General features: G+C 44.1%; 1 protein-coding gene across 1 annotated transcript; it reads left to right on the top strand.

Moving 5' to 3' along the window:
• Positions 1-5,204: 5,204 nt before the first annotated feature.
• PDC (phosducin) lies at positions 5,205-9,426 on the top strand. The gene is made up of 3 exons (XM_054286169.1): positions 5,205-5,280; positions 6,938-7,098; positions 8,902-9,426. The coding sequence occupies exons 1-3, from the start codon at positions 5,220-5,222 to the stop codon at positions 9,424-9,426; spliced, it is 747 nt and encodes a 248-aa protein (XP_054142144.1). The 5' UTR covers positions 5,205-5,219.
• The last annotated feature ends 1,667 nt before the right edge of the window (positions 9,427-11,093 follow it).

The raw sequence follows: 11,093 nt of genomic DNA on the forward strand, positions 1-11,093 counted from the left end.
TCACACAAAGCATTTCCTAATTGCCAGAGCCTTAAGGATAAATGAAACATTGAACTCATCTATTTAAAATGTTTCGACCTCACAAATGAAGAGCAGAATAACTCTGCTAAAGCGGATAGAGGCAATAATCCAATCCCATAACCCTCTCATCAGCCCCAGTGACGTGCTCCCTGCATCAGCCCAGCCTGCTTTATGTTTTATTCCCATCATGTGACCTCTTCTCTAGCAAATCAAGTCCTGGTGTTTTGAAATTATGTTTTTTCCCAGCCACGGTGACCTTATCACTCCATGATGCACCACATTTTCTCCTTGAGGTGAGCCCAGGATGTTTCCATTTTGCCACACCATCATCCTGTCCTTGCACCTTGGGATGACACAATTAGTCAAAGCAGGTTGGCTCTTAAGCCTGTCTTTAGCCACTTTCCTGTAAGGGATCTGACTGCCTGTGGTGCCAGGGGAGCTGCAGATGCTCCACACTTGCTGATCATGGAAGGGCCTTGGGCAAAGGGCTGGAACCCCAGTTTTGGCATTGATCTTGATTACATAATGCTGCTAATGCCTCCTGCAAACCTCAGTGTGTCCATGACCAAGGGTTCTTGTTGGAAACCTGTCCCTGCTGCAGGCACAGGGGGATGCTGGCCCTCCCAAGGGTACATGAAGAGTGGGGACTTGCTCCATTTCACTGCCCAGGCAGGGGGAATGATGCCTTCTCCAGTTCCATGTCATTTCACCCAATTCCCCCAGATTTCAGCAACCTGAACATTTAAATCCGTGGCTGCTCCTTCTCTTGTCTTGCTTGCTTCAGAAGCTGCCCCTGTGCCAGGTACATCTGTGACTATTACCTGCCATGTGGGAGAGAGGACAGGAGCAGTCAGGGAGGGAAATTTGCAGCTGGGAACCAGGGAAAAGGGGCAGAGAAGCAAGATTCAAATTACCCTTGGGAGAGGGAAGTGCTGCTCGAGCTCAAACACTCTTCCCAAGGGCCAAGGGAACACTTTTAGCCCATCCCAGCTGAGCACTCACCCACAGGGAGCTTGACACAGAGATGTGCAACCACATCTCACTGCCAAACACCTCTCAGTTCTCACTGTCCCCCTCAAGGGTCCCCAAAATGTCGTTGCTTCCCAGCAATATCCCACTGACCACTGGGGACCTGCAGCCTGCTGCTAATCTGCTTACCTAAACCCTGACACAAACAGCATTTTCAGCAGGATTTGCACAGATGGAATGCAGCAAAGTTGTGCCTAGAACATGTTTATATTTGAAGAAAAATATTACTCATGTTTATGTACTGGACTAGCAGCAAAGACTCTTATATTGGAGAGCAAGTTTTATTTATTGGCTTTGTCATTTGCAGAATGCATCTTGCCTTTTACAGTTTGTTTAGGGATATTTTCCTTCTCTTCTGTAACTATAACTCACAATTGCAAGACACTATTTTTGTATTTACAGCTGCAATCCTTTTACAAGGATTAAATAAGTCTTCATTACAAGTACACAGCTACAGTGCTTTCTTCCTGAGGTACCTCAGAAGACAAGACCAGAAGAAAATAGTAAAATTGTAATTTTGGATAAACAGGGACATCTCTGTGAAGGCCAAAGGCATAAAATTATGCCCCTTTCCTGGAAGTGTTCAAGGCCAGGTTGGATGGGGTTTGGAGGAACCTGGGATAGGGGAAGGTGTCCCTGCCAATGGCAGGGGTGGCCAGATGGGCTTTAAGGTCCTTTCCATCCCAAACCATTCCATGATTCTATGCTTTGTTACCAAGCAGTAAACCTTCTTCCATATTGGATAAAAAGGAACCCCTTCATTAAATGGTTATTTCTACCCTGTAGTGAGGCTGGCCCATCCAGTTTAATGAGACCAGGGGAATGAGCAGCAGTAACAGGGATTCTGCTTCTGATCTACAACACATCCAGAGCTATAGAGATTAAATGGCAGCATCAGGCCTATACTTTGCATTTGGGTTTTTTCCTCCTGAAGAAGTTTTTTTGGACACGAGAACCTTCTCCATTTCTTCACTCATAAAATCTGTCAGAAAGACAGGAAAGTAAAGAACTTATAGAATGATCAGTCTCTTAAAATACATGTGTAAAGCCACCATACCCATGACAAAATAGGGCCTAGTGCATTGATGACCCACAGACCTGATAAGAACTTGTTACACCCATTTGAACTTTGAGCCACTTTCAGTCATCAAAACCAATGAGAAAAGCGAATGAAAATACAAAATACTTTCTAAATTAGCAATTTCCCCCTTGCCAGAGACTGCTGTTCATCTGGAATGTCAGAATGGTACAAGGGGAATGCTTGGGGTCAGTACCAATGGCAGCTGATGGGCTGGAAGGTCTGTGGATGCTGCCTTAGAACCAGGAGACATAATTAACTCCAGTGATGACATTAATCATCATGTAACCATCACTGCACATCCTCCTGCTGTGTGAAGCAACACCCTCTCGAGGGACTCTGTGCTCCTACCCTGAGCCAGTCATGTATTGGGATTGAGACACTGCACAGTAATATGATTTTTTAAAAAAAGAAAATAAGCAGCTGTAAAGCAGTCAGGAATCTGTAAGAGGAGGTTGGAATGGCCGGGGATGGTCATTCTCCAGGACACAAGGCCATTCCTGCTGAATCAAATCATCCCCATGCAATGAATCCCTGCCTCTGAGTGCTGGGCCCAACAATGCTCTCAGGCCTACTCAGGCTGGTGACCGTATTCAGGTGACCTTAAAGGAATTACTAAAAGACAACACTATCAGTCAACAAAGGATGTCCCACTTGCAGCCACACGAGCCTCTGCATGGGGCTGCTGCTCTTGCAAGAGGTGCCATGTGATGCAGAGGAGGGTTCCAGCCATCCCCATGCCAGGCATACCAGCTCCCAGCACACCTGTAGAGGCAAGCAGGTGGCACCTTTTCCTCTGAGACACTCGTGATGGGCCATCCTGACCTCCTCTGTGACACTCTCTGCTGTGCTGAGTCAGCCTTACACACGGACATTTCCTCACAGAGGCCCTTGCATAACCACAGCCTCCACAGCTGGCAGCACCCACACTCCCCCATTTATTGGGAAGCTCATTTTTCACTTTGGAAAACGTCGCTTGCCTGGCACATAAAAGAACACCTCCTCAAAAAAAAAAAAAAAACCCCAGCCAGCCACAACAGCTCCACCTCAAGCCTTGATGAGGATGTGGGAGAGTTCCCTGCCCACTTTTTGCCTGACTGATTGCCTGACTTTGCCCACACATGACACGCAAGCGTTTCCGCTGTGCTTTCCTTGAGGAGAGGTGCTGGAGCACCCTCCCATGGACCACCCTGCCCGTGTGCCTTGTCCTCAGCTGCCTGCTTGGGAAACACCTGCCTCAGCCATTCTCCCGGGGCTGAGATAAGAATGACAAAGATTTACATCCCCACCGAGCTGAAGGGGAAGGGTTTGCATGCCTGGCTCCCAGCCCCGCTCAGTCACAGGGACAGGATTGAGCTTTAGGAATTCCCACTCCCATCCCGTGCACAGTCAGGGTTGTTGCCTCGTGCCACACTGCAGAAGAATGGTGAAACACAGCCTTTATGCTGTTATGATTCATGTAATCTTCACAGATTTATGGGGCACAATAGATCAGTAACATAAATTTTACAGAGATCTTTCATTTGTTAAGCAATCCCTTCCCACCTCTGGGAAGAGAGATGTTTCATGAAAAGCACAGACAAGTTTTCTGGTTTGAGCATGCAAACGAGTTCCTTGAATTTCATATCCTGTGTTTTTCAGCTCAAAGATCTGAAACAGCAAAGCATACAGAGAATCAAATCCTCTTGTTCCCCCCAGAACAAAGAAAATCCACAGCAGCAGCCAGAAGAGCTTATTGTAGATGTCTGTGTAAGCCAAGGGAATGACTTAAGGGTTTGACCTGGCATTTATACCTGTTCATCCCTGACATGGCAAAGATTCTTAGTTTTGCCTAGTGAGAAGGGATTAGTTCAGATTTCTATTTCAGAACTGAGGGAACAGCAAGTGATCTGGTAATCTGGATCTACAGTGACAACAGCCTATCTCTAGAGCAACCTAGAGAATCTATACTAATGAACCTTAATTAGTTACCTGCTTTTCTTCCAAACTTACTTGAAATGTTTCCCACAAGTTTTGATTAATTGTCATGAGTACATGCATGGAACACTTATTTGCACATTTGCCTATCAGCTTTAGTCCCAGTACATACAGATACCTTGTGTCCTGCTCAGCTGTTATTCCACATTATCCTTTGATGGTGCTATGGAAAATGAAGGCAGATACATCACTATTTATCATTCCAGTCTAACAATCCAGCAGCTTTTAAATAAGGCAGTCATGGCATGAGAACATCTTTGTACTGTGAAGTCAAACAAAGCTTAACTTAGCACCTGAACAGCTGAAACTAATCTAGACTTAATGGGAACTCTCAAATCACCGGCCTTAAAGCTCTTGCTGCTCTGTAGTGCTCTGGCACCACTGGTCTGGGGTCATGTCCTCGGTGGGAACACTCAAAATAAATGTGGTTTTCCACCAAAAACTCCACTGTAAGAGACAAAAAGGGTGCTGGTGAATCACAGTGCCCTGAGAGTGTTATCTGGCTCTTTGGGTTGCCTGGTTTATGGAAAGGGTGGAACAAGAAAGTGATTTTGATTTATAACCAACATCAGTTTGCTGTTTTGCAATAAATATGGCCCAACCAGCTCCAGGATGTTCAGAGGTCTCTTACCCGACAGGTTCAAATATTTGGCTCCGTTTTCTGTATGTGAAATGAGCAATTTGGGCAACCCTTAAAAATAAATGTTTACAGCACTCAGAAAATGAATAGGGTACAATTCCAAGAGGGATTAAAAAAAATAGTAAGGAAATACTCAGTACACATTTCCACTGCAGGAAGTTTTACACCCACTATTTCCCATGACCATGTTCCTGATATTCACCAGTGACTGGGAAGGAAGAGCATAATGAAGGAACCCTCACCTGAGAATCTGGCCAGGCACAGTTTTAAGGAGACTGACATATATCCCAATTGCTTTCTGTGGGTCAATGACAAGCTCCATAATTACCATGTGTATTTTGATCTTCACTGATACTCACCAGCTACAGGAAATTACACACTGTGCTGTACCTGCTGCAAGCTTATCCCTTTGCTATCCTGTCATTAACTGTTCTCCCTTTGGGACTTGCAGCATCTCCTACTCCAGCCACTGAAATGGAAGAAAATGCCAACACCAGCTTGGAAGAAGACTTTGAAGGACAGGCAACACATACAGGCAAGGAAACTAACTGGGGGTTTTTCCCAAAAATAAGTTAAACTGTCAGTGTTCACTGGGGAAGCCCAGAATTCCAGTGGCCAAACCTCTTGCACAAAAACCCGGGTTCCAAAGGCAATGAGAAGGTGTTTTGGGGAAAGTGACAGCCCCCATGGAGGGCAGATAACACCAAATTACAGCAGTTGTAATTTACAAAATTGTGCTGCTCCTCCTCAAACCTGAAGCAAAGGGCAAACACAGGGGACACTTGAGGAAGCCATCAAGAGCCATGGCCCAGCAAGGCTCCTGTTGGTTTGTTGCCTCACTCCTGTGGTTTATTGCTTCACTCTGCTCTCCAGGGGAGGAGAGAGACAACAAAAGAGCAACAAAACCCACATTTGAACTAGGTGATAACATTTCACTAGAAAGGCAAAATGATTTTTTCCTTCTTACAGAAAGAACACTCGTGCTAAAAATGCCCCTTGTGGCAAACACAGCACAGCATTTAGAAGGTTTAAAAAGAGACCTCACTCAAAGCCATCATTCTTTTTAATCCAGTGCTCAATCACCAGGATTTTTATAAGTACTGACATTGTGTTCAGCTCTACAGCTCCTCCACCCTGCTGCCAGGTAACAGGATGCCAATCATTGCCTCCCTCTGCTCCAAGGGCTTCTTTTCCTTGGAGCTATAATGAATGCAGCTCTTGTAATAACTCCAGGATTATTTCCCAACCAGCCTTGCTGCTGGTGGCCAAGATTATGATATATGCACAGAGCTAGTGGAAGGTGTCCCTGCCCATGGCAGGGGGTGGAATGCGTTGAGCTTTAAGATCTCTTCTAACTCAAACCATTCTATAGATATATGTGTATATATATATACACACACACACACGCACCACATCTCATTTTCATCACATCTTCCTTCTGAAAATGAGACCTGCTTACCCAGTCTTTTCTAAATTTTCCATAGGAAACTTCACCTCTGAAAGCACTGAAATATTCTTTGGTTTTGCTTTATAATCTAAGATGCAGATTAAGTGTTTTCCTTTTGAAAAACAGCCTGGAATTGTGAATTTTTTTCCCCCAATTTCAAAACTTAAGCAGTTTAATCAAGCAGCTCCAAAGTGCAAGATCTGCATTACAATCAGAGTTATCATTTGCCTTATGGATTACTTGTCCAGTACAACAGGTATTTTTGGGGGTTTTTAAAAATAATCTCAAATGTCCTGCATTCTTGGTTTTACTCCGAGTCCTTATGCACATATAATATTTAAATTTTATCAAATATTTAAATTAATATTTAAGTAACCTGTTTATAAAGAAATAAAATATTTGTCTACAAAACACCACCTTTGTCCAGCATGACAGTTTTATTATGTTTCAACACCTTCATCCGTGTTAACTACTCATGTAGTTCACCAAAATCCTTCCAAAGTATCCTGATGGGAACCAGATCACTGAAATTATTCAGGTGAGAAAAACCCTCATTCTTTCTTTTTTCTTTCTTCTTTCATCTTTCATTGATCCAAAAGCTCTGGTTCTCACACTCCTGGAGAGTGCTTTGGAAGGAGTAGGGACAGACAAAGTGAGGCACAGAGGGACAAGCCGGCACAGAACACAAACTTCTCAGGAAACCTCTTGTTGCAGCAACTTTCTCACCCAACTGCATCTCTCTTAGGGCCCAAAGGTGTGATCAATGACTGGAGGAAGTTCAAATTAGAGAGTGAAGATGGAGACTCCTTACCCCTGAGTAAGAAAGAAATGCTTAGACAAATGTCTTCACCGCACAGATCTTTCAGCAGAGATGACAAAGACACCCGAGAGAGATTCTGCCGTAAGGTAAGATAAGCACAAGGAATTAACTTTGGCTCTGTATAAAACATGCCTGCTACAAGGTAGAAAATCTTGAATTTTCCACTCAAATTCCATGTGACTTAGCAGAGTTCTCACATTGCAGACAGAACACATCTGCAAAACAATGGAGCTGGGGAAGGGTCTGGAGCACCAGGAGGGGTTGAGGGAGCTGGGAAAGGGGCTCAGCCTGGAGAAAAGGAGGCTCAGGGGGGACCCTGTGGCTCTGCACAACTCCTGACAGGAGGAGACAGCCAGGGGTTGGGCTCTGCTCCCAGGAACAGGGACAGGAGGAGAGGAAATGGTCACAAGTTGTTCCAGAGGAGGCTTAGATTGGATATCAGGAAAACTTCTTCCCCATAAGGGTGGTCAAACATTGGAAGGGGCTGCACAGGCATTGATGGCATCACCATTCCTGAAAGAATCCAAAAAAATAGGAACATGGTGCTCAGAGACACGGGTTAGAGGTGGATTTGGCAGTGCTGGGTTAATGGATGGACTTAATCTTAGAGGGCTTTTCCAGTCTTGATTAGTGGCTCTGTGATTCTCTTTACCCAGTCCTCTCTCAAACAAAGGGTAATTTCAGTAAAACAAGCAGTGTATTTCACATCTACCACAGCACAGCTTGACCTTTGTTCCTCCTTTCTCTGCCACGATGCTCTATCCTTGGTTAGTGCGATGGAAAATTTTTAGCAGGTTTAAAAACCTGTAAGTCAGGATAGAGCTCTGAGCCTGAACATCACTACTCACGATCATTTACTGATTCTGAAACAGAGGGGAACCAAACACCCAATTGTAGCCATGATATTTTCTGAAAAACCCTTTCCTTAGGATTTTTTCTCCTGAGAAGCTGAGATGCCTCAGGAACAAAATGTAAACAATGATTATCTGCTGCTGTGGAATGCAACAGGTGGAGCTGTGATTGGTCTCATGTGGTTGTTTCTAATTAATGGCCAATCACAGTCAGCTGGCTCAGACTCTGTGTCCAAGACACAAGCCTTTGTTATCATTCTTTCTTTTTCTATTCTTAGCTAGCTTTCTATTATTTTATTATAGTTTTAATATAATATGTATCATAAAATAAAAATCAACCCTTCTGAAACATGGAGTCAGATCCTCATCTCTTCCCTCATCCTCGGACCCCTGTGAACACTGTCACACCCAATAGCACAGGAATTAAGCCTGCTTCACTACTGGCAAAATTTCCACCAACTCTTGGTGGGAATTTTAATCAATTTTGATTTTAATTAAAAATTGAATCCATCAATTTTTGCCAGATTTTTGCCACTGCCTTCATTCCCATCATGCTGACAGGCAAGCGTTGAGACAGGGTCTTCACCTGTCACTCAAAAAGACCTCCCGGAGCTGTAGGGAGATACAGTATGGGTAAATGAAGGTGGTATGGAATATAATCTTATCCTCTAAAGAGTTGTAGCTGAACGAATTACTAAAGATTAGGAGCAGGCCTGATGTTAGCAGGCCGCAGCTGTAGCCAATAAGAAGAGTGTTATAAAAGAGTGGATTGGTTGGTTATTGCAAGGAGAGTCAGTGCTTAGAGGAGTTGCCTATGAGAAACATCAAGGCAGTATGAAACTCTAGCAATATGGAACCCATGCGATGTAATGCTAATAGAACTCTTATAGTATAATGACAACACGGAGCTGCTGCAGGGAGTGATGGCTCTTCTAGCTCAGCTTTTGGTGCTCTCCAGACAGCAGGGGGGGTCTGTCCATCCCCATCCCAGCCCCAAGGGGCCCCCAGTCCCTCACGTCCCTCTTTGGCTCTCCCCAGATGAGCATGCAGGAGTACGAGCTGATCCACGCGGCACAGGAGGACGAGAGCTGCCTGCAGCAGTACCGCAAGCGCTGCATGCAGGACATGCACCAGCGCCTCAGCTTTGGGCCCAAGTTCGGCTTCGTGTGCGAGCTGCAGAACGGGGAACAGTTCCTGGAGGCCGTGGAGAAGGAGCACAAAACCACCACGGTCATCGTGCACATTTACGAGGACGGCGTCAAGGGCTGCGAGGCCCTCAACAGCAGCCTGGCCTGCCTGGCGGCCGAGTACCCCACTGTAAAGTTCTGCAAGATCAAGGCCTCCAGCACGGGCGCCGGGGATCGCTTCTCCAGCGAGGTGCTCCCCTCCCTGCTGGTCTACAAGGCCGGGGAGCTCCTGAGCAATTTCATTAGTGTTTCTGAACAGTTCGGTGAGGAGTTTTTTGCTGTGGATGTGGAGGCTTTCCTAAATGAGTATGGGCTGCTACCTGAGAGGGAGCTTCCTGCGCTGGGAAATGGCACGGATGAGCCAGATGTTGAATAATATTAGAGCCAGAGTCCTCACTGCCTCCCCTTTCTCTTCAGTCAGCTGTAAATCAATGTCAGTAATGCCCATCCCACTTAGACAAGGCTGTCCTTGCTGATTTACTTGTAACAAATAAAGATATAAAAACTGTTTAACTGTTAGCATGTGAATTCTACTTACAACACATACAGCTGGCAGTCCTGCACATACTTCTATGCCAGCCACAAGTAATAGGAAGAACAGCAGTGATATTTAAGAAATATAGGATAAACAAACTAAATATTGAGGGCCCATGCCTGTCTCCGCAAAGCACAAGTTGTTCATCTCAGTGGGGACAGGAGTGGTCCATCCCTCTGTGCACACAAAAAGCCATCTCCATGCTCTGGAGTTACAGCAGTCCTGGCTCCTGATTCACTTCTACCAACTTTGGCAGGAACAAGCAATTTTAAGGTCAGACAAATAGGCCACAGTTCTTGCATTGCTAAATGGCTCAAGTATCTAGGTCACTATTTCATTCCACATTTAATAATCAATACTGATGCAAAGGGAGAAGTTAGCTCAGTGCTCCTGTAAGTTTTTCACCCAAACGGCTGACACAGACACAGCATCAGCTGATCTCAGTTCATCAGTGCTCCCTATGCTGAGCAGCAGCATCTAAAATGCCTGTGATTTTCTGGAAAAGTATGTTATGCTTATGTAATAACTGAATAAAGCTTATCAGCTCTCAAAACCTGCCATTGGAAGTGTGGAATATATTGGTAGTACATAACCTTACTCTTAGAAACATGTGAAATATTAGTAAGTACTCACTAGATGTTTACTATAATCAAAGTTTTAAGTTTTGTTTAAGGGAAGCGGCTGAGAACTACAATTTAATAATCTGATTGAGTGGAAGATATGGGATAAATTTACTATAGACATTCTCTGGTACAAAACAACAAAAACTTTAGAAACACTTCAGAGACTTCTGCAGACTGGCAAAGCTAAAGGCTGGATTTGACTGGGGATGGAAGTACTTTTATCTTACTAAAGATCTTAACAGCACAGATTCGTTTATAATATTTGAAATTATCAAAATGTTAAAGACTATTTCTCTTTTGTTTGTTTATTTTTCCTTTTGTTCTATTAAAATGCTACTGAATTGTTTTCCCATGGACGACTATTTTAACAGAGCTCCAGAAACTTCACATCATGTACACTAAGCAGTGCAAATGAAGTTCATTATCATCTCACTTACAATCTTCTCTAACCTGTAAAACAATTCATGACTTGATTACACCAAGAATCCCAACAGCATGTTCCTAAAATGTCATTATTTCCATGCTGTAAATTGCTGAATGAGAGATTGTCCCAAGTCTTTCTGATGGAATTCCAGGGGAAATAAAGCTTTTCTCTTGGAGCAGTCCCCTCTCCCCTTACTGAAGCATGAAGTTGACCCCTCAGGTAAAGCCACTTTCATCCTAACATTTCATTTGTCTCTTCAGAATATTTGCAGATCTACCACTTTCAGATGCACCCAACAGCATGAAAAACCAATGACCTTACAGGAGTTTAGGTAGAAAATACTGAATTATCTTTGTCCATCACAAAAGTAACCAGTTACCTGAACAGCAGAACAATATTTCTCTTGCATTTAATGACATATTTTGAAGAAGAGACATGAAAAATTTCTATCCTCTGCACAC

Source organism: Melozone crissalis, unplaced genomic scaffold (assembly GCF_028551555.1).
Source record: "Melozone crissalis strain CALT ecotype California unplaced genomic scaffold, PUWL_Pcris_2 ptg000045l_1, whole genome shotgun sequence".
In the NCBI taxonomy this organism is placed as follows: domain Eukaryota; kingdom Metazoa; phylum Chordata; class Aves; order Passeriformes; family Passerellidae; genus Melozone; species Melozone crissalis.